The sequence below is a fragment of the Heterocephalus glaber genome, unplaced genomic scaffold (assembly GCF_053883595.1).
Source record: "Heterocephalus glaber isolate CG9 unplaced genomic scaffold, H.glaber_assembly_v1.0 deba00001600, whole genome shotgun sequence".
Lineage (NCBI taxonomy): Eukaryota > Metazoa > Chordata > Mammalia > Rodentia > Bathyergidae > Heterocephalus > Heterocephalus glaber.
The window spans coordinates 42,051,423-42,074,782 of record NW_028258372.1 but is presented as its reverse complement, the minus strand read 5'-3'; the positions used below and the strand labels follow the sequence as shown (position 1 = coordinate 42,074,782).

The 23,360-nt window shown below is 47.8% G+C and overlaps 1 protein-coding gene across 8 annotated transcripts in view; it reads right to left on the bottom strand.

The window, feature by feature from the left end:
- The window catches only part of Srgap2 (SLIT-ROBO Rho GTPase activating protein 2), a 231,582-nt gene that overhangs the window by 20,079 nt on the left and 188,143 nt on the right, over nt 1-23,360 (bottom strand). For all 8 annotated transcript variants that reach the window (XM_021242341.2, XM_021242342.2, XM_004862070.4 and 5 more), the window contains 7 exons: nt 20,834-20,918; nt 17,981-18,008; nt 16,264-16,288; nt 9,867-9,927; nt 4,465-4,542; nt 3,566-3,700; nt 1,476-1,581 (listed from right to left, as the gene is read on the bottom strand). In XM_021242341.2, coding sequence (XP_021098000.1) covers nt 1,476-1,581; nt 3,566-3,700; nt 4,465-4,542; nt 9,867-9,927; nt 16,264-16,288; nt 17,981-18,008; nt 20,834-20,918 — 518 coding nt within the window. The remainder of the gene's footprint in view (nt 1-1,475; nt 1,582-3,565; nt 3,701-4,464; nt 4,543-9,866; nt 9,928-16,263; nt 16,289-17,980; nt 18,009-20,833; nt 20,919-23,360) is intronic.

Sequence of the window (23,360 nt, the reverse complement as noted above, 5' to 3'; positions counted from 1 at the left end):
TGATGTCGGTCTTGGGCCTGGGGAGGGACAGGGAGAGGTGGAGTTGGGACTCCACAGGGAGTTGCTGCCACACTGGACACAGGTCCAGCATTGCCAGATCTAAGGGCTTTTCAGAAGAAGCTAGCGGAAGCCCGAGAAGTTATATGCTGTTTTAGTGCTTCCCGGACACAACAAGCCAAAAGGCAGCACACCGGATGGATGCCTTATCTGGCTCTGCTCAGGCCCAGGGTTTTGAGGGGGAAAGCTGTAGTGTAAGCAAAGTGAAGACTGAGGCTCCCGAGAAGCCGGGTGCCCGTGTTCCTGCTTGATGCCTTCACTGCCACGTGAGGACCCTCGTGCTGGCCCCGGGCTAGAACATGCTGCTGGCACAGGAGGAATTGCTTTAGCCAAGCCCAAGGCCCCCTGGTCCTCAGAGCTTTCTTCTGCCCACACTCAGACCCGGGACCAGCTAAACACGCCCGATACACTGACACTGTTCTTGAGCCGACACCCAGGCTTCCCCAGAGCCAGGCCCCTCTGTTCAGCTGCTGAAAACTGCCACTGGGGTGCCCAACAGGTGCCTTCAAATGGCACTGCCCACGCGGGCACCTTGTCTTGATTCCCTTCCTTACGCCTATCTTCCTTAATTCCATAAAAACATCACAATTTCCCTGTTCCTCATGCCAAAAAAGCAGGGTTTCTCTCTTCCCTCACACTCTACACATCCAGTCCACGAGCAAGTCCTGTCAATGCTCGGGTTAAAATCCATCCCCAGCCTGACCCTTCCTGCTTACCCGCCCTTCTGTCTTCCCACCCCTCGGCCAACCGCACACAATTCAGAACAGGCCCCTCCTCCCCGTGACCCCACACCAAGTAGCTGGCAGATTTTCAAACCAATACTGTCCATACATCAGGTTATTACACTCTTCCCTTGGAAATGTGCCAACACTTCCCACATGCACGTCTGTCCATCTTATCAATGCCTGTCCCTGTGGCTCCTTTTTCAGCGTTTAGGCTGCTGCTCATGCCCTGTCTTCTCAGAGAGGCCTTTGCTGACCACCCCGCAAAAGTGCTCTCCTTCCTCTCACTTCTGCCCCAATCCTGTACTCATCTATTTTTTTTTTTTTGAGACAGGGTCTTGCTGTGTAACCCAGGCCGGCCTGAAACTCCCCATCTTCCTGGTCTCAGCCTCCCAAGTACTGTGATTGCCGGCATGTGCCACAGAGCCCAGCCTCTATCCCCTTCTTTAATCCCTTTTGCTTCTAAGCACCTATCCCATCTGATACGCCTGCTACTGTCTGTCTCCTTCCCCGGATCACGAGCTAAACGCTATCTCTCCCTGAACAACGTGTCCTTACAGCCCAGCACTGTGGCCAGCATGCAGTAGGCGCTCGGTACATGTGCACTGGTGGGAATGAACAGAGCCATCCACAGCCGAGGAGCCAAGCAGCCAAAGCCAGGCCCTGATCCATGTGTTCACTGGGGTGGCTACTTACTGACTGAGGAAGGCAAAGAGGTATCTCATGATAATCAGAGTGGTTTTGGGTAGGGCCAGGAGGACTTTCCGGATGTGCAGAGCTCTCTCCTGCAGGTTGTCCATTGCTGAAAGAAGAAAGCAGTGTTATCCTACCCTGTGACCGAGACGCCTGGAGGAATGGCCGGAAGCCCTTGTCACCAGCATGCACAGCACAAAGAGCAGCAGATCAGTCTACACAGCATGGGAGCCCAGTGACTGGAATGTGATCCCGGCTGCTTCTGAGAATGGGCTGCTGCCAGAGACCACCTGTCACTGCTGTGCTTCTGGTCGCAGGAAGTGTTGGAGGCCCCGAGCCCCCAGCATCTACCATGCTCTTCTCAAAACCAGCACAGACAACGAGCTGACCACCATCCCACCATGATGTTCAGCACCCAGCCTGCCCAGATCCTTGTCCTCCCCTCTCTGGACGAGTCTGGCTCGTCTCCTCCTCTCATCAACAGGAGGAATGAGCAGGAAGCGGTCAGAGGCAGGGGATGAAAGGCCCCGTGGAATCACCCCAACTCTCACAGTGTCAACCACTTAAGCTACAGGCAGAGCCCTGTGCCAGCGGCTGCAGCCATGGACAGATGGGCAGTGTATGGTACAGACACCGCCATTTTGTACAAGTGACATTTACGTGACTGCTATTTTCTATGACTGCCTTTATGAGAGAAAGAAACGGGAAGTACTGGGTTAGGAACAAGGGATACGTCAGGGATCTCAGACTCTCTCAGCCATTGCAGCCCAGCTTAAGGGATGGTGCCTGGGCCCAATCCAGGAGGCAGACATGAGCTAAGGGTGCACATACTTAGTCACACACATAATTCGCTTCCATCACGTAGACTCCCACAGAGAAGGGGTCAGCGGAGAAAACCAGAGAGCCAATTTCTTGACTGCTCTAGGCTTGTGATGGCGAACCTTTCAATGATACAAACAGCCTGCTTGTGGCACGCGTGCCATAGGTTTGCCACCACTGCTCCAGGCTGTTCTCAGAGTGATTGAAAGGGACAAGGACTCAAGGCAAATACTAAGCCAGACGGGAAAGCCAGGGAGCATGAGGACCCTGGTCAACCTGGGCAGAGGGATTCTGTCTCCATTTCTTTTTGTTGTTGTTGTTTATTTCTGGAATTGGGGATTGAACTTGGGACCTTGCGCTTTTGAGGCAGGCGTCACCACTGAGCTAAATCCTCGGCCCTCCTGTCTCCATTTCTGTTTTGTTTTTTTTTTGGTACCAGGGATTGAACTCGGGTCCTTGTGCTTGCACAGCAAGCGGCGAAACCACTGAGCTAAATCCCCGCCCCCCTCCTGTCTCCATTTCAAAGGCCTCATCTCCTCCTGCCTCTGGGGCTATCCTTCAAATTACATCTGCTTTCAAGAAGACCTGATTTTATTCTACATTTCCACAGACAGTTGTCCATGGAAACAAAGGAGAGGATGTTTCAGCATCGTGAGCTGAACTAAATGGTTAAGAATAGCTTTACAAGCCCCAAATTTTAGAGTAAAAGGCAGGGAACTCCTAAGAAAACAGAAAATACGTAAGCTCTCTGAGAAAATATCATGTGACTGCTTTTAAATGTGCAGTGGGGTTTTGTTCTTAGGATGCACATAAACACACCTAGCAGGTAAGCTGTGCCATGGATAAAACAACAAATAGGAAACATTTGTAATACTTACGCTTTGACTCTGGTATCAGGAAAAGCCCAAACCCTGATGTGTAAGCTTTACAGAACTGAAAAGACTAGGCCTTATGGATGAATACAAAGGCATTTTACTAAAGGGAGATAAAGCCTTCTCCCAAGAACAAAGTTTATGACTGAAACGAATCAAAAGAGCCAGGAGTCCCGACTCGGGGTCTGGATTCTCACTGAAAAGTCACTCTTCCCGCCCCTACCTCTAGCACCAGGGAGGAAAGAGTGAGGGTGAGAATGAAAGAATCACTGGGGAAAATGTAAAACAGGAAAACTTTAGTGCAAAGCATCTAAGGAGACAAAGAGCTCCATGGAAATGTTTAGACCTCTTGCTACCAGCAGCTGTGGGCAGGAACCAGTCTGGAGCCAGGACGGTACTTACTGACACACGCCATTAGGTCATGGAAGACGTCCTTGGGGAACAGCGGGTGTTCCAGACCCCGGAAGTGAAGCTTCAGGACGCCTGCTATGGAATCCATGTCATGGTCATTCTGGTCCCCCGCCAGGGGGTCCTCTCCTGAGGATAAGCAATGCCCGCAAAGGAAAGAAAGTAAGAGAGGCACAAACACACAGGGCAAAGTAGAAGCGGTGGGGAAGGGGGACCCACTCATGTCCTCCACCAGTACATCACTCTGCCAGCACGGTGGCCACAGCTGGGACAGACCCGGGACAGATAAAGCAATCTTCGCAGGCTCCAGGTCGTGCCCGGGCCTGGGCACAGCAACTGCCTCTCTCACAAGAATCTCGAAAGCAGGCTGGGCCTGAGTCTCTGGGGGAGGAAAACGAGGCCATGTGGCCCCCAGCAAAGGACACCTACTTACAGGAGCTCCCCATGGAAAATTTTGTATCAGATGTAATTAGATTTAATGACAGGACTAACCTCAAATTGAAACTATATATTTCCATTACAGTGACGGAAATTGCCAAAGCTTGCCCATTACCTTAATAGTCCACACGATAATAAATGGGCTACAATGAACAGGCACATTAGCCTTGATATTAACTGCCACCAAGGGTTCCGGATGAAGCCATAAACTGCCTAGACATCATAGTTAACTTCTTGGTTTTGGCAGATCATCCGAAGGAGAGAGGCAGGAAGGGTGGGGCCCAGAAGGAAGGAAGCTGGGATGTGGCCGGCATCTCCCCGCATGGCTGATGGGCTGTGTGTGGGGAGCAACTGCCCGGCTGGAGAGGAGGAAGCAGGCTTCCAAAGCTCTGGTGGAGCCAACACCCCAGGAGGCTGGCAGACATTCGGTCTTATCTTCCTGGTGGTCCCCTCACCTCTCTCAAAGGCATTTTTGATGTCATTCACTTCCACCTGGGATCCAGACACCCGGAAAATTCCTTCATGCTGTAGTCCTGGAACCACACAGAGGAAAGAGATCACAGAGAAGAAAAAGCAAGCTCACAAGCACCGTACAAGCTCGGCTGAGTGCCTGTCTCCCCCAGCAGTGCATACTGAAGTATCCTGGGTCTCTCTCTTTTCAGGCCAATGAGGAAAACACATGTAGGGATGTTGGGAAAGTCACTGGGAAGATTATGAAACATCACCTTAAAGAAGGAACCAAGTCAGACACTTAAACCAGCTCCTCTCCTGATTCTGAGGGAGACCGAGGCAGGCACCTTCCCATCTTTGCCTGATTTCACCTGACTTGCATCGAGGGACCTGCTGGTGCTTTCTTATTACCCAGGGTCTAGAAAGGGAGCTGGGTCATGGCAGCGGAGACATTAGGTACCACTAGAGGAGTTTCATAAGGTTTGCGGTGATAATGATCGGGTTCGCTCATTTAACACTTCTACTATTTGAGGGACAGTGGTTTCAGCAGGGATAAAAAAGAGGACAAGAAAATACAAGTGATCAGTCGCACACACCATTGTCAACTACTGTCCTAGGCACTGGTCCCTCCCTGCTGCTTTAAGGGCAAACATGCATGAATGTTCCACTGTAATATTAATGTGCACAAAAAACTGTCTTAAGTTTTGTTAGAGTAGAAATAAAAATGCTTGTATAGTGGTGATTGCTGCTGTCACAGGCTCTCAGGTAAAGAAAGCATGCGGTCCTTAGAGCAAGTGATAGATAACCTCACGCAGGGTCAGGGTGAGCAGTAACCCAATTTCTAGCTGTGCGGACTGATGAGAGATGAGCAGCCTTCAGCTACACAGGTAGTAAGAATCTGGGCAGGACTCAGAGCCAGGCCTTGTGGCTGCAACCACGTACCCATCCTCAACACCAGACCTGCGGGGGGTTGGTGCGCACGCAGGGAGGGTGGGACTCACTGCCAGTCTGACTTGGACACGGCTTACACAGCACCGCACACATGACTGCGCACCCAGTGGGAAATCCGGGAAGTGCACCTTCAGTGCCGGGCCCAGGGGCTGGGCTGGGCTGCCCGGCTTTTCTCAGGAGTGCTGGGCCCGAAGTACAGGCATTTTGTCCAAATCTCTCTGCGATGGCACAATCCTTCCAGAACTTCCATGTGTCAGGAAAGAATAATGCCACCAGTTCAGGGTCACCCTCTCAGTGAGGGGCAGCTGGATCCTATCAACTAGACCAGGACTGAAACTGCTGAATCTGACTGGAATTATGTAAAGAAGTAAGCAGAGGGAATGTGATTACCTTGTTAGTGACAGCACTTAAGCTGTCTGCTCCTCTTAAGGGAATCTCCCGAGTGTTCCTCACAAAATGGCAGGCAATGGCAAAAATCCGTCAATACCACTGTAGTAGTACTAGGTTAGTTAGCCGGCAGGATAAAAGAGCCAAAGAATGTTGTTTAAACAGAATGTACAGGGCAAGTGGTCTGACAGAAACAGGCCTAGGTCCACTGACTTGTCAGAAACACAGTGCAGGGGAAGCACGGGCAGTGGGTGGGTGAAGCACTGTGCAATGTCCCGAGAGAGGGCCAGCGTGGTGCTTCGGGACAGGTGAGACCACCAGGAACTGCAGCCTTGGCAGTGCTGTGGGCTCAGGCCAAGGAGAAATGAGACGTGCACGTGCTGGCCATCAGGGCCCTGGCCTGGAACACGAGGAGCTCTCTTTGGTCTGGTCTCCAGTCTCCCTGGAGCACACAGGACCAGCCTGAGTTCTTACTCAACACACACAATCTTTGGCACACCAAACGGGAGGATGCTGAGAGCAGCAACATTGTTTTCCAGAAAGGAGAGGAGAAAACCAGCTGTTTATAATCGCTGCTCTCCGAGATGATTCTTGAGATGATGGCTACAACAGCCACCTTGTGTTCCTTTCCTCAAGACAATGGTGGGTTTTCCTACATCGTGGTTTCATTTCACTAGTTCCTGACATCGCCTCTCCTAAGTCTTCCTGGATCACCCTGACCTGCCATTTGCAGAGGGGCCTCAGCTGTCCCCACTTAACAGGGGTGGTAACATTTACCTCCCAGGGGATATGAAGAGAGCAGAGATAAAAACTTTTCCAGCATTTGGTGAGCCATGGACCCTTTTGAGACTGACAAAAGGTATGTACATGCGCTTATTCAACATGTGTGAATGTATTTTAGGAAGCTCAGGTTGGCAACCTCCTCTGCCTCAGCCTCCCAACTGCTAGGACCCAGGAACACATCACATACACAAAAATTTTAACTCTAGTAGTTTTTTAGGGATTTCATGAATACTTTAATGAGTCTCTACTTGCAGAAAAAAAATCACTGAAGAAATATTTTTTTGACCAGCTAGTATGTCCTACATTAAAAAACCAACAATGTATTTATTTGCTTAATGCTAGAATATACACCAAGTGATTTCAGAATTGCTAGCCCGTATCTGTGGGATAAAAATGACTAACGACTGTACAATAATTATTTATAGCTCTTTTTGTTTTTAGACTTACAGTATACAGTCAACATGTTGTGTTCAAAGTTATTTGGTTAGGCATTTTCTTCCTCGCTTCCCTTCACTGTGCTGTTTCCACTCCATTTTGGGTTTTACTCACACCCTCGTATTATTTACTTGTCATCTGAGCAGGCAAATGCTAATGTAGTTCTAAAGGTCAAAGCACACCAACTGGGGTACTCAGAGAGATGCCACTCCTCTCCTCTCCTCTTTCCCACTGTTCCAGTCTCTCCACCCCCTTTCGCCCTGTCTCTTGTGATGACCAATAAAATACTAGCTGCTGTCTGCTCTTCACATTTTGTTTTTTCGCTTAACCATATACCCTAGGAATAGAGATTCCTACATTCCTACTTTCCATTCCACATTGGCTCATAGAGCACTTCCTTGTGTTTTCGCAGTTGTATAGTACTCCATTGTATGGACATGCCATGATTTTTACAACCACTATTCTGTGCAGGGGCATTTAGTTTGTGCCAATATTTTACAATTACAAACAATGCTGCAGCAAATAATCTTGTGCATATGCATATTTGTATTGTTAGAGGTGGGTCTGCATGGTAAAACTCCTAGGAAGACTGCTGAATTAGAACGTAAATGCACATGTGGTTTTGATATTACCAAATTCCCTCACAACAGGGTTGTACCAGTCTGCATTACCATCAGCAGTACATGAGGAGGGTGCCTGTCTCCCCCGTCTCATCACAGCAATGGGCCAATTTTTATCTCCTCGCACACCGTGCCTATATGGGAGCAGACAGGTATGCTCAAGTTCCGCTAGCTGAAACCATCACTTTTCGGCTGACACCATGGCTGGCACCCTGGGCCAAGCCGCTATCTTGTTTCACCTGGCCTACTGCAGCAGCTTCCTGTTTCTACCTTGTAGTCTTATCTCCCTGCAGCAGCCAGAACCCTTTAACAAGTCCCCCTGTTCAAAGTTCTCCATGGCTTCCCAGCTTGCCTAGAATAAAAGCCAAATGCCAATGGCTAAGAAAGCCGGCGCTGCTTCCTCTCCCGTCACGCTCCCTCGGCTCCTGCCACGGTGGCCTCCTGGGAGCTGTTCCTTGCCTACGGCAGCAGCCTCTGGGCTTTCTGTTCCCGCTCCTCCCTGGATAGCCACACAGCCCACACCCTCACAACTCTGCTCAAATGCTGCCTTCTTAGGCGAGGTCTTCCCCCGAGCCCATCCGGAACAGTGTCCCCTCCCTCTCCATTCTCCATCCCCTCACCTCGCTCTGCTTCATGAAACTCAACAACACTCAAAATACTTGCTGCACGTGAATTTATTTATGGGCTAGTCAACTGAGCATCTGTCTTCCTTCTACAGAAGGTTAGGTTCAGGAGAACAGAAACTTTTACTGGTGTACACTGAGCAATCAGTATATATTTTTGTGAATGAATGGATGGATGAAATGCATGGATGAATGAATGAGTTCAGATCTTCTAACTGTTCTTTAGGCACAAATACTTCTTATTTTTCTGAACTCAGTTTAGATTTATCTTTGCCAGCTACTTGACCATTAATCATTACTATCTTATGAAATTTCTTATTCTGCTATTTTGAGTTACCATCACTTATCTCTTTTTATTTAACTTATCACTTACTTATTTTCTCCCAAATGCATCATTAAAGCACTTAAAGACAAGAACAGTGTATTACTCCTGTTTTTATTTTTCTACTTGGCAATGCATGGTGCTCAGCACTGATCAGGGGCTTGATAAATATTTGCTGATTGTCCCATAGTGATGTATAATGCTCTTACTTCAAGTAAATAGAGATAATATTAAAAGATTATAGCTTGGGACGTAAGTCAGTGGTCGAGTGATTTCCTAGAATGCACGAGGCCCAGGTTCAATCCCCCCGGCACCAGGAAAAAAAACATCCAGCTGATGGAGAATGGGCTAAGTTGTAAGAATGCTGAAATACGTGCAGTTCCAAAAACGAACCACGCAATGCCCCAGCTTATGAGAGGAGCGTCAGGCAGGGGAGGGAGAAAGGCTGCCTCTGAATGTAGACCAGCAGTGCTTTCCATTGCTCCTTGGCCCATTGCTCTCTCATTACCAGGTAGGACAGTAACAGAAAACCATTTCTCAGGTCCAGTTCCTAGACATCTTGATGGTGCTAGTTCAGATAGCTGCTCCTTCTATCACTCTTTCCTTTTGGAAAATCAATTTTCTGGCCATTATCTCTCCCCCCAAGACCTGTCAGAGTAAACCAGTAGCTGGTAAGGGGCGGAGTCTGTCAGACTCATCTCTGCCCAAGCAGGAGGGTGAGTTGCTAAGACTGAGGAGTAGCCAGCCCTCCCTGACTCTCAAGTGCTGGGTGCAACTTCAGGACTGGCTACTAACCGAGTTCTTGGGGATGTTGTATCCAGAGAGAACAAACCAGAACAAAACCTGAATATTTTCAGGACTCAGTGCACCATTAGACACAGAGTTGTTTCCATGCCAAAGTGGCCCACAAAGCCAATGGGACAACAGTCAGGGTACGCCCTGGGAGATACTGAACATGCAAAGGCGACGTGTAATGGTGAAACCACCACGTCATACCACAGCTGTGTCTCCTCATACAGCAGCAGATTTTAAACACACTCTCAAGCTGGTGCCTATGCCATCCTGAGTTAAAGCATATAATATCCTTCTTTCAGTGTCTACGTGTGGCCATCCTACATAATGTACATGCTATGTAATGTAGCAAACATTATGTGAATAAATAGGATTTCATTCTTTTTCCAAGAACATCAGGATGGAAAGGCAATCCCTATTCTTACTCTACAAAGAATCCTGGACGCTCTTCCCAATTTTTGCACAAATATGGACAAAGCTGGAACACCGCTTACCATGTCTGCTGATAAACCGGATGCAGCTTTCCACCACCAGAGGAATTGCCTGGCTGGAGTCCTGAAAAGCCAAAGAGAAACATGACATCAGAGTCTCCAAACAGGGACAGCCAGGGCCAGAATGGACAGCCAGTGTGCAGCCGAGTAAGAGGACCTGGCCTGTCTTCCAAGCCCCAGGGCCCCAAATCCTCACCACCCACTTGGAATGCCATATAGACGCCTCAAGTCCTGCATGTCCTAAGTGGAGAGGATCATCTTTTATTCCGAACCACTGCCTCAATCCAGCCAACCAACCAATCAGTACAGTCTGTTGGGTTTGCCTCCCCCTAACCCAAAACCCATTCATTTCTCCATCTCTACTGCCAGCAACCAGACTCAATCCACCATTACCTCAATTCCCACCCTTTCTAGCTGCCCATCCTCTGGTCTTCATCTCTCCTCCTTCACGGAGCAGCTAGGTGATCTTTAAAATACACATCTTGTTCCTGTAACTCTGAGACTGCTCTGCTCTCTAGCGCCTTGACTGTCTGAGATCCTCCCTTTACCTCTTTCGTCTTATCTTCCCTCGCCTCCCTGCCAGAGCCACACTGGCCACCTTTCTGATGCTCAGAGAAGTCCTCCTTTGCCTTGCGGCACAAGCTGCTCCTGCTGCTGACATGCTCTCCTCATTCTGGCTGTGACTTCAGTGTGTAGGACTCAACATCTATTTGCATTTCTCATTACAGCTCATGCTCCACAAGGGCTGATCCAACGTCCATGCCTGGGTGCTCAATCCTGGCCACAATGCCCTTACATAGTAGATGCTCAATTAGTATCAGTTTGAGGTCATAGAATCAATCAGTGAGAGGCTCAGAAAAAGGGCTGTTTGGCTTAAAAGGTAAAAAAGAAAAGAAAAACCAAGTTGGGCCGGGGATTTAGCTCAGTGGTTTTGCCACCTGCTGCGCAAGCACAAGGACTGGAATTCGATCCCCGATACCAAAAAAAAAAAAAAAGAAAAACCAAGTCTTGGAAATGGTGGAGATTACTTGGTACTAAGCAAAACAGTCCTCCCAGATGTCAATCTTTGCTCTTCCCCTTTGCTATACAATCCTCCTCATGTCATTTAACTTCTATCAGCTTCCATTTGTCATCTACTAACCGGGAGGGGACTGGTGGTGAGCATGGTAAGTCCTATTGGCATGTGAACATCAATGCCTACCATTTACCAAGGCACTAACAGAGGTCTTGGGCCAGCCCGTAAGTCCTTAGACAGATCTGTCTTGATAAGAACCCTATGGGATATGTATTATTATTACCATTATTCCCACTTGACAAATGAAACAGAGGCTTAGTGAGGTTAAACAGCTGCTTATAGTCACATGGGTGCCAGGTGGCAAAGCCCAGATGTGAACCCTGGCAGTCTTCTTCTGAGTGAACACTCTGCCACCACCAATACTGCATCCTAGGAGCTCAGCAAACACAACACCCACCATGACTAAAAACCAGCAAGGTTTCACAATGCAGCTACATGCACAATAATTCAGCTGTACGGAAGAAAGAACAGGCAGAGAGAATCCAAAATCCAGCTAGAAAGGGCTTCGGGACATAGTCTGGATCTCAAGTGGAGGGGACCCCTGCACCTTCTGTCCACCACACAGGTCTGCCCGCACCCCTCCTCTGTAGTCATGGGGTTTGGCTATTAGGGAAGCAGCTGGGTTTCATGAACAAGTCCTGCCAAGAGAGGGGCTGCTTGGGCCTCTCTCTCCCAAGCTTGGCAGGAACCAGGATGCTGCCAAAGGGAGCACCGCATATTCCAAGGTGCAGCTGTAAGTTGGGAAGGTCTCAGTGACCCACATGCTCATCTTTGTGACCCCAAACCCATCCACTTCCTCTAGGTCCCCAGCCAACGTCTGCTGTCTGGCTCCACTATTAAAAGAAAAAAGCTCCATTTTTGAGAAGTCTTTTTATGTTTACAGACTTGTTATTATATTTTTCATAAAGAGCAGCAGTAGACATGATGAAGATAGCAATAAGAGGGTTTGTAAAGCTTTGCTGGTCCCAGATTTATAAATAAAGAGCTAGGAGGGAAGTTAAGAGGCTCATAGGTTGCTGCTTTCAACAAGTTAGGTGAATGCAAAATTCTGCCTGGATGCACACACAGGAAATAGAGTATCAGTGTAGTTAAAGTGACCTATGTAGGGTTGGCAAGAAATGAGGCACTGAAGATATTAACCAGGTTACCAAGAGCACATTAGAAGTGGCTTAGAGAGATAACCTGCGGCAGGTAAAGGTGGGCCAGATGACTGTCCCGCTGCAGGGGAGCATTTTCCCTGGGCCCACTGTGCCAATGGAGCCTAAGACAGAGTCTAGAAGGAATAAACAAGGCACAGAGGTGCAAAGGCTTCAGATGCCCCTGCCATCCCCTGGCCGCTGTGCTGTTTCCCAGCCACGAGTGAACTCACTTCCCCAGGTGTGCTGTGTGCTCCAATCCACACTTCACCACCGACTGTGCAGCTGCTGTGTTTTCATTACTGCATGATGGTCTCTCCCTCCCTCCCCCAGGTCAGAATTGATGCCAATGTAATACTTTGCTTCACAGTATTTTTAGTCAGATAATCTCAGGGCCAGAAGGGCCTTTACGGACAATCCAGCTAAATTCCCATCCAATCAGACTGAGGGAACTGGAGGAAAAAGACAAGGAAGGAGTGGTTCAGTACTATGTCCAAAAGCGCTGTGTGGCATACACTCTTCTGCTTTGGTACTAACTGGGTATTTTTAGATTTTATTCATTTTTAATGGAAATAAAATTTTAATTTATTTTGTTATATTATGTAACATAAAATTTGTACATAATAATGGGGTATCACGTGATGTTCTTATGCATATGCATTGTATAATGTTTAAATCAGGTTAAACAGATTTATCTCCCCACACATTTATCATTTCTTTATGGTGAAAACATTCAAAATCATTCCTTCTAGGGCCTGAAATGTGCATTCTAAGTGACACCTACAGTCACCCTACTGTGCAATAATAGCACACCAGAGCGTCTTACTTTTGGCTAACTGTAATTCAGTCCCCGCCGATCAGCCTTTTCCCACTGGCATAAATTCTTATGAGGAAGAAGGTTAAAGTGCTGGTCAGGTACTGACCTCTAATTACATTTGTTAGATTTCTGCTTTCACCAGAAGAGAAAATGCAAGACTTGACAACAGACTAGATATGGGTAGTAAGAAAAAAAAAGCATCAAAGATCAAATCTGGGGCCATGGGGACTTTAAAGAACAGCAGCAGAGGAGCTGGGGCAGGAGCCCAGGGAATCAGCACGGAGCACGTGGAGGGTGAAGGCTGACAGGCTGCCAAGGGGAGGAGGGGAGAGGTGCGAGCTCAGTTCTCAAGCACAAGTCCTGGGTGTCCCTCAGGAGTTAGAGCCAGAGGCCAGGCAGGATGCGAAACAAAGGACTCCTAGGGAAGGAGACAAAGCTCCCCAGGGGGGCAGCGTGACAAGGGACAAGAGCATGGAGAGAAGTCCGGAGGCCAGGTCTTGAAGAAATGCCTAAATCAGAGGAATGCGGATGGCCATGAAAAGACATGGAGGTAATGGCCAGGAGAGGAAAACCGTGGGCCTGACGGGAGCAGAGAAGATCCAGAAGCAGCAGCTGAGGTGCCTTCATTTTTTTTTTTAGTTCTTTTATTGGTCCATTTTAGGTATACAATGCGTTTACATTTCTCATTGGGTGCTTGTACCTGTACATGATGGATCTTGGTTCTTATTTTTTCCCCATTACCTGTGCATCCTTCACCCCCTCTGCCCTTCCCTATTTACACAGATTTCCATTCCATTTTTTTCTTTTCTCATAGTTTTTCCTTTCCCTCCTTTCCTTTCCCCTTCCCCTCCTTTCACCCCTTCGTCTTTGGACCTTTTCCTATTTCAAATTATCAATTATCAATTATTCATTTTAATCATTTTAACCCTTGTTTACACTTCAGTTTCTCACACTAGAGAAACTATTCAGTATTTACACGTGTATCCTATTTATTTCACTTAAGAGTATGGCCTCAATATACATCCATTTAGCTACAAATGACTCTAGTTTTTTGTTCTTTATGGCTGAGTAGTACTCCATTTTATAAAAAACCACATCTTTTTTATCCAGTTTCCAGCTGATGGGCACTTGGGCTGTTTCCAAGCTTTAGCTATTACTAACGGTGCTGCTATGAACATGGGTGCACATATATCGCTGTGGTATGATTCTTTTAATTCTTTGGGGAAGATACCCAGCAGGGGAATAGCTGGGTCAAATGGGATAAGGTGCCTTCATTTTAAGAAAAGTCTGGGATGTTTTAAAATTCATCTTTAACAGAGTCAAAATGACTGGGAACTGATGCACTGGCAGACACTTGTAATCCCAGCTATTTGGGAGGCTGAGGCAGAAAGACTGTCTCAAAAGAAAAAAATTAATCTGTAAGGGGCTAGGACATTGCTCAGTGGTAGAGAGTTTGCCTAGGATATGTGAGGCCCCGGGTTCAATCCCCAGCACTGCAAAAAAAGAACATGGACTCCAAGAGGCACCCTCGAAAACCAACTTGTCATAAACAAACAGCCTTCCGGGTTACCTATACAAGATTACCCAACTTGAAAATACCTACTATTTTACCCTCCCAACCATCTTGGAAAAACCTTTTCTTGATCCACCAACAGATCTGAACTGCTGGAGAAAGACAGGGGGCAACAGAAGAAAAGCAAAGCCCTCACTGGATTGGGGTTTATGATGTATCCTGGAACTCTTATGCAAATCTGGCATCAGGCAAATACACAAGTCTGCAAAGGCTTAGGTGCAGCAGGATGCAAATCACAAAGCAGCCAAGTGCCACTCTTTTCCAACAGTGAGGCTGATCGGGGTGCCCATCACCTGCCACACCAGGGCTCCCCAGGCCAGGGAAGAAGCTGCAGAGCCTTCACACATAGGCTCGATCTGTCTCTAAGCAGGGAGGTCAGTTTAGATTGGGAATGGGAACAAACTTCAAGATTAACCCTATTATTTACCAGAGTATTAAGCGGAAAATGGCTTGCTTACACTTTAAGACATCCACCTATCAATTTTAAATGCCATAAATGATCACTGGAAGGTATTCTATTCCTCTTCAGTTTTAAATAAAATTATGGGAGAAAGAAGAAAGAAATCAAAGAACAGAAGGGAGAGAGATGCAATGAAATTGTTGTCATTTAAAAATGTATAAAGAGCCAGGTGTAGTGGTGCACGCCTGTAATCCCAGCACTTGGAAGGCTGAGGCAGCAAGAGGATCGCCACAAGTTTGAGGCCTGCTTGGGCCACACAAAAGTTCAAGGCCACTGTGAACTACACATAGCAAGACCCTATCTCAAAAAAAGAAAGAAAAGGAAAGTATGAATACCTCTCATGTGTTCTTACTAACACAGATCCAAAGGGTGGGGGAATAATGCCAGCAGAGCTGTGACAAGTGAGGCCCATGTGTTCCGAGTTCCAGGCCCGCCTACCCGGCAGGCACAGTCGGATGAGCTGAGACTGCTGGGACTGTGACACCACAGAGACCGTGTGCCTCTGCATGAGGGAATCTCCCTGAGGCCAGGGCCTCTTTGAGTTACCCAAAAGACTCTGTAAGGCCCGGATCACTTTTCCCCTCAATAGACACAAAGATATTTCTGAGCTCTCTCCACCCTCTCCTTGCTGACTACTTTCTGCAAAGCTGGTACAAGCTTAGAGGACATAAAACCATCTCAGTATTTCCCATAAAGTATAATTAGGAAGTCAGATTTGCTACTGCAAAAAATATTTCAATTACTTTTTTCCTACAAGCACAAGTGCTGCGGATCATCCGCACCACCGCTCCCCAAGACCCCTCCTGATAGGGCAATGAGCACGGGCTCAACACAGCCATGCAGATCACGTGCCAAACTGCAGCGCTGAACAGCTCTTGCCTGTCATTCCCAGAGCAGACGCAGCTCTGCACTATCAGCACGTGTCAGCGACACCTAGGATGACCACATTGTAGAAACAAAGAAAGCTCCAAACCTAGAACAAGACTGTCCTCCCTAGGGGATCAGCTGCTGGGAGTCCCTGCCACTTAGTGTGGATGTGAGGGGGAGAGGCCTCTTTTGCTTCTTTTGCCCTGGGCAGTTCTGGCACAATTTGTTCCATTTAGATCAAACCTCGAATACACAGAGGGAGGAGAACTAGTCATAAAGACTATGACCATTCCATCTCAAGTTCAATAGATAATGACCCAAAACCTTAACCATACCATGACTCATGGGTACATTCCCGAGGCAGGCGTGAGGTCAGAGAAGCATCCGCCCTGTCCACAGTGCAGTCCTTAAGATGGCTATGGGATGCATTCAGGTTCCATGCCAGGCAGCCTGGCTCTTACTGGACTCTTACCTGTTTCCTCACGGTTGAGCTACGCCTGTGGTTGATTCCACCAAATCAAAGAGGACCAATCCAGCAATAGGAAGGAAAAAGAAAATTGGGACAGAATGAGATAAACAACTACTCTGAAATCCAGAGGTAAAGCTTTTAATTGGGAAAACACCCTACAGAATGGTTAATGAAACAGTCATATTTTTCAGCTCAATCTAAGAAATGGCTACGAGGCTTGCTAGGTTACTTCCCAACTAAAGCCCAGTAAAGGTTTTCTTCCTGAAGGCACTGGGGCCCCTGCTTTTACTGTCTACCACCATTCAAAATTTGAATAGGAGGAAACTAGTTTGATTTGTAGTAAAACAATTTTGAATTAGACAGTAATATCTCTTCACTTGCAAGGAGACTTAACACCAAAGGATGCTCCCATCTGCTTCCTCCTGGATCCTCAGGGAAAAGAGAGGGAGCAGTTTATTTAGAGGGTAGAGCATCCAGACTGGCAGGAACCTTGGGGATCCTCTGTTGGTGTGTTTGCAATCTGTGTTCAGCCTCCAAGCGAGTCTGACTTGGAGACACAGCACCCAAAACAGGGTGGTGCTGCTCAGCTTTAAGTGAAGGTAGAGGCTGGGGCCTGGCTGCTGGGCCTTGTTCTGTTTCCACTGCCAGCCTACTCCTGAGGAACCTCTGAAATCCTAGAGCTTCTCAGGTCTAATGTAACATTCATATCTTCTAGAAAAGGAAGCTGGTGTCCTGGGAAGGGAGAGGAGTGGCTCAAAGTCACACACAGTGAAGTAGCCCAGCATCAGGGAAGGGAACTCGGCTCTTCTCAGTTTTTCCAGAAACTTCTACAGACAAAGGACCTCATGTGAACTTGGACTATATCAACGAGGATACATTCCACAGAATTCCATTATCCTGGCTCCTTCCAGTCCTCAAGATTGGTATATTAACGGGACTTTTGTAATCCACAACGACAAAATGATGAAAGCCAAATGAAGCTATCTCCAAATAATGGGCCTATAATTGTAAATGGCCTCATGATTATTTTGTGTGCTGGCAGATATGAGTGGTTGATATAATGGGCAAACACAGGGTCTCTAAGGAGTCTGGTCCATTAAAGCACTTTCTCCAGTTAAATCAGCACATTTTTAGGCATCTGGGAACTGTTGGCTGAATGAATGCCTTGCTCTCTGCTAGCTCACGAGTTTTCTCACAGCAGCACTGTGACTGGAAGGGAAAGTATTTGGCTGGGTAGGACAGGGAGGGGAAGGTGGGGAAAGACTGGGAGAGCTGCATACTTGTACATCAGGAAAGGACTCTACCAAGGCTATTTGGCAAGCCAGAGCAATGCAGAACCGCTCTATCCAACAACGTTCACCCACCAGGGACTGTCGTGTTTTCCACGTGTAGAAATGCCTCAGATCAAATGCTATCACCTGATCTTCCCTTTGGGTCAGTGAATTCCTGAAGCCTACACTTGAAGCTAAGGTTAGGTTACCAGGATCCCTCCCTCTTGAGTCAAAAGTTTATTTTCCTTGCAATCCGGAAAGCCCATTACCACCCGGAACCGGATGGGTTAGTGAAGACAGGGGAAAGAGACAGCCTCCACCCTAGGCCACTCCTCTGCAAAACCATGCACTGTCTTTGCAACTCAACCCCTTGGCTCTTTCCCAGGCTAGAATCTCCCTAGGTCCCATGGGCCTCTACCCTCCCTAGGCCTGTTCCAAACCACACCTACCTGGCCAGACTGCAATCTGTCCGCTGACCTGCAAAGATAAAGGCGAAAAGCATATGTTGAAGCAAAAGTGGTAAAGAGGGGAGGCCTACTCCTCAGAATGACCAAAGCCTCCTTCAGGCAAGCACATGCTTTGCTGGTTCCCAGGCCACAGTTGCTGGTACCCTTAAACCTTATACTTGGCAACTCTGCTTCCTGGTGGGAAACAGGCATGGATGTAGAGGAATTCGGCAGATTATACTTCAACAAATTATTAGAAGTCTTTCCAGAGAGAAGCTTCAGCTTCTGATGTGTGTGCTGGGTCTATGCATAGTGGTAGGAGTGCTGGGGAATGCTTGCTCGTTCCTGAGTGTGTGAATGCACACACACACACACACACACACACACACACACACACACAGTTGGGGCTGGGAGAGGAAGAAGGAAAAGGAGTTGCTTGGGGAGAGGGTGAGAAGATGGGCATTCTAGTTTTAGATTCATATGAAGTTATGCTATCTCCTGATCATCCTCTATGGGTCAGTGAATTCCCAAACCTACACGTTGAAGCTAAGGTTAGGTTACCAGGATCCCTCCCTCTTGAGTCAAATGTTTATTTTCCTTGCAGTACAGGGGCTTTGGGGAGCCTCTGGGTGTATTTCAGCAAAGCCCATTACACTCTAGAACCGGATGGGTTAGTGATGACAAGGGAAAGGGGGCAGCCAGCCTCCACCCTAGGGGGGACTAGGGTGGCAAGGCAAAGGTGAGCTTCATTGCCACTACTGCTAGTGAACCGTGGTAAAATGAAATTAAACACCTCAAATTCATAACAAGCACTCTTATGTTTTCTAAAAAATACATTTACATGGATCCATGGGCCATGATGTAATATATGTTGCTTTCTTTGTGTCTACAGTTAAAGAAGCTTGATCTTTATTAGACCTGTGTCAGATAAACCAGGGCAAATTGTGGAAGGCAGTGAGCTGGGGAAGGAGGGAGCAGCTCCTGCATTCTTCATTCAAGCTTCAACTCCAAGGGCTAGGAGAGGGCAGGGCTTTTTCTTGCCTTTAAAGCTTGCTAATTGTTGATTACAGTTCAGCTTATCCAGAGCAACATCATCCCCCACCCCGACAGCCTCCCCTTACCAATAGCTCAGCTTTCATCTGCAAAAATATTATTCTGAGCCAGAATTTTCAACATCTGTCCCATTTCCATTCTGAAATATTCATACACATCAATTATCCCTCTGTGGCAAGAACAAGGGGCTCTTGCATTATGGTGACAAATATATACAGAAGGCAGGGACATGACGTCTAGCACACAGGAAGATTTACAGCTATTTTTTTCCTTTATTGCTAGAACTTGTCATCTTTTGATTAAGGCAATTTGCAGCACTAATGAATGGTCAACCTTCATCCCTCTGGAGCAGCGCATTTGGTACACACACATGTGGTGAGCAAACCCATTCATACTAGCGTGCACGCACAAACACACACACAGCTCCCTACTTACTCATGGCTACAGTTAGATTGTCTGACCTCCCCTCAAAAAAACAAAAGAATCACAGCTATAACTTGTTTCAAATAGTGCTGGGCTTTCTTTCCTTCAGTTCTTTGTGGAGCAACTGGATAATCTCAACAGTAAAGATTTTCTCATGAGCAACACTTCAATGCCTGGACCTGTTTAGTCTGAGCCTCTTAGGTGATAGAGAGGAAAGAGGCCAGAAGTTACCCAGAAGGCTTTCTTCACATTAAAAAAATGTCTTAAAAGTGAGATCAGAGACGTTAGAGAAAGAAGAACTGTCCAGAGCAGAAGGAGGGCAAGGTGGAGAGCCAGGAGGTTCTGGAGTGAAAAACAGACTCCAATTCCTGGGCCAGGGAACCAATGGATCCCGCACACTTTCCTCTATTCTGTAGCTCGTCTAGTGAGTGCTCAAGAATTCATCTTAAACTGCCAGAACTCTGTACGAGCAGGCCTGCCTGTCACTTACGTGGCCCTTGTAGCCTCCCCCTTTAATACCCTCCCATCTTTAAGTGGAGGCAGCAGTGGGCAGGAGGAGAGGAAGGGCATTCGGAGGCATCCCCACCCTGGAAGTCCCATTAATCATAGGATGCTGAGGGCGAGGCAGGAGACCTGGGCAGGTGCCAAACGTGCCCAGGAAGCTTCTCTTTCAAACTTCGCCTTCTGTTTGACGGCCGAGGGGAGAAAGTCCAGAGTGCCAGTCCAGTCCTCTGCCTCGCTACTTTCCGGGGCCTGGTTAAGATCATCGTCTGAGATGAGGCGGTCCTCTCAGGACCATGGCCTCAGGATGGCCACAGCACAGAGGGCTGCCACTTAGGCAGCATCCAGAGCCTTCCAAGCAGAAGGAAATGGAGGCTGCCCTACAAGCTACAGCAGACAGCAGCCCGTCCACCCTGCACTGGAGGACTTCTCCTTGCTCAGAGCTGCTGCATGTCTCATCTCATGGTCCCCTACATTCTCGCTCTGGCCTTAGTCCCACAGCAAAGAGCCGAGACTTGAAACATGGTGTTTGCAGAGGGAATAACCCTGCAGCCCGTTTGCTCTTTGGGGGAAAGGAGGCAGAGGAGGAGGCAGAGGAGGGGCCAGGGTGGAGGGGCCAGGGTGGAGTGGCAGCACGCTCCATTGAATCAGACAGATGATGCACATTAGTGCTTCATTAAGCAGCACCCTTTCCCCATCACTCAAGCAGTCATCTGGGGCCTGTGCCTCCACACCAAAAAGGCTAGGAAAAGAAGACCGTCCACAGAACCAGATCGGGTCCACTTAGCTGAGGATGGAGGCTCAGGCTCGTGCTCAGCAAGAAAGCTCGGCGGGGCCTCCCCTTGCTGCCAGCCTCCCGCACAGCGGTCCCACACTCACTTTCTCCCAGGGTTTTCTGCAAAAGGTCGTGCTTGGCTTGCAACTTGGTGATGAGGTTCCTGCCCTCCAGGTACTCCTTCATTTTCTGTAAGGGCAAAGGAGAAGAAAGGACAATCAGGTTGCTGAAGAAAGAAAAATCAAGACACCTGGCTGGACAATTCCTTTTTTGAAAGGTCATCTGCCTTCTGATCCAGCTTCTACTTGGTCTGGTTTTTTTTTTCCTTTGGGGCCCTGAGTATGTGGACAGCTGCTGATCCTCATGGTGGATTATTGTCCTGCTCTACGTTTCCCTTGGAGCATTAGCTTGGCAAAACAAACAAACAAACAAACAAAAAAACCCACCTGTGTCCTAAAGCCTCTCATCTCTCTTCCAGTCCTCCCAAGGGTGGACAGATTCCCCAGCGCAGTGTCCTTGGTGTAAGATGCACACTTGCTGCATGGCAGCACCGCTGACCTGCCTGTCCAGCCCCTTCTGGGGCCTGTTCCATCACCCCAGGGGCAGTGGTGAGGCCAGCTCAGCCCTGCCTCAGCTGCAAGCCTGGCATAGGGAGCTTTGTCTGAGCCATATCGTAATCAGCCTCTTTCTCTAAGATACACGGAGCCTTTATTGAACACTGGGAATTGGTGAGTGCTTGGAGGGAGCAGCTGCCAGCCCCTACTTGTGTGCACACACAAACACACAATTCCAGGCACAAGATGAGGTTTTGGAAATACAATGCCGCCTGCTGTAACAGCCGCAGAAGTGATTGCTGTGCTGTACTTTCAGATTGGATCCCTGATCTCAACCCTTGTCTACCCAGTGAGAGACTATTTCACAGGACAATTCAGCAACTCTTCAAAACAATCCTATCAGCTACTATTACCTTTGCATCCATTTTATAAATGAGCACACTGAGGTTTGGCCAGATTAATTAAGTTGCTCAAGGTCAAATAGTCAGCAGGGCAGTCAGCACCTAAACACAGGCAAGTTAGCAGTACAACATGTGCTCTTCAGCATTATAAATAAAATGCTCTATTCACGATGTTATATATAAAATATTCTACGCACTACAGTACAGAATAGGAGAGATGCAGAACTAAGCCTCATAGCCTTGAATTCTTTCTATCAGAGGAGCAGCTTAGGGGATTTTAGAGTGCTTTCGGGGAGAGGGGGTCAAACTGCTGGCTGCTGCAAGCTGGAAAGCGGTAGTGCTCTGGGCCGTCAGACTGAGCACCACACCTTCCCTCTCTCCCCTACACCACTCCTGGGAAATGCAGCCTGCATCTGGGCCAGGCTCAACAGCTCATGTCAAACGCACAAGTCAAATGGCAGTATTTCCCCAGGTGTGCGCTTCCGGTCACTGGAACAGCACGGGAGCCTTCCTGTGCTAAGTGGATAAAACAATTAGGACGATAACAGTTCCGTGTTTTAACATATCCAGCCTTTGATGTCACAGTAACTGCCAGGTAGGATTAAGACTGACAGGAAAGATAAAAATATCCAAGTTAATTTTAGTCTGAACTTTTAACTAAGATCCTACCTCATTTAAAGGAAAAAAGAGAAGGGAGAAGGTGGAAGGGGGGAAAAGAAGAAAAAGGCTGTGTTCTGTGGGGTACAGTTCCTGGCCCTCCACATTCTTCTGCGTGGCTCGAGGTGTAGCCCGCACATCTCTCAGACAGCACCTCTCATAGAGTCCTGTCCAGAGAGAGGGTTGATCACTGGAGTGTCTTTCTCCTCTAGACCGCCTCTTCCTTGAGGCCAGAGACTGTGTCATCATTATGGGACGGAAAGCATGCTACTGTACCCAACAGATAGTAGACACTCAATAAACACATAAAGAATCAAGAAATAAACCAGCAGTCCCACTGGCCTGTGTATAGAACCACCATTAGCAGCTGCAAACCATGCCCCAAAGTCCTTATTTTAAATTAAATATAAAACAAACCGCACACTAAATCTTTTCTGCTGCCCTACTCAGGAGGCCCTGATCCCTCTGCTCCTCTGCTTTTGCACGAGAACATCTGCATGAAAACAGGCTCTCCTGTCCTGTGTCACCCTCCCTTCCATCTGCTCCAGCTGCCTGCTCACCTGCTGGGAGTCTTCCCTGGGTCACGTCCTAATCCCGGACCAATGCCTAACTGTGGGCTTGCAATAGTACTTTGAGGCCGAGAAGGGTGAAAAGCCTTCAGGAAACGTCCATCACTAAGAACACAACCCTCACAAGCTTCTCTTCAGAAGGTTTTCCCAGGAGACCCAAGGGTTTTCTAATGAGGAAAATTCACCAAAAAGCTGGAGCCCTCAAAACAAGACCAGACTGCTCAAAAAACAGGCTAAATTCTGAAAGGAGATGGATGCAAATTCCTTTCTCTCACTTGTGTTTCTACTTGTGATTTCAGAAACCATTTTTTCATTCATGTTCACAGTCACTCGTTAACTCCAGCTGTCATTCCGAGAGCCATTAAAATAAATAATAATCTGATAAAGAGGTATGATGGATTACCTTTTCGAATTCCATTAAATCCTGAAGGATCAAAACTGTGTTAAGGT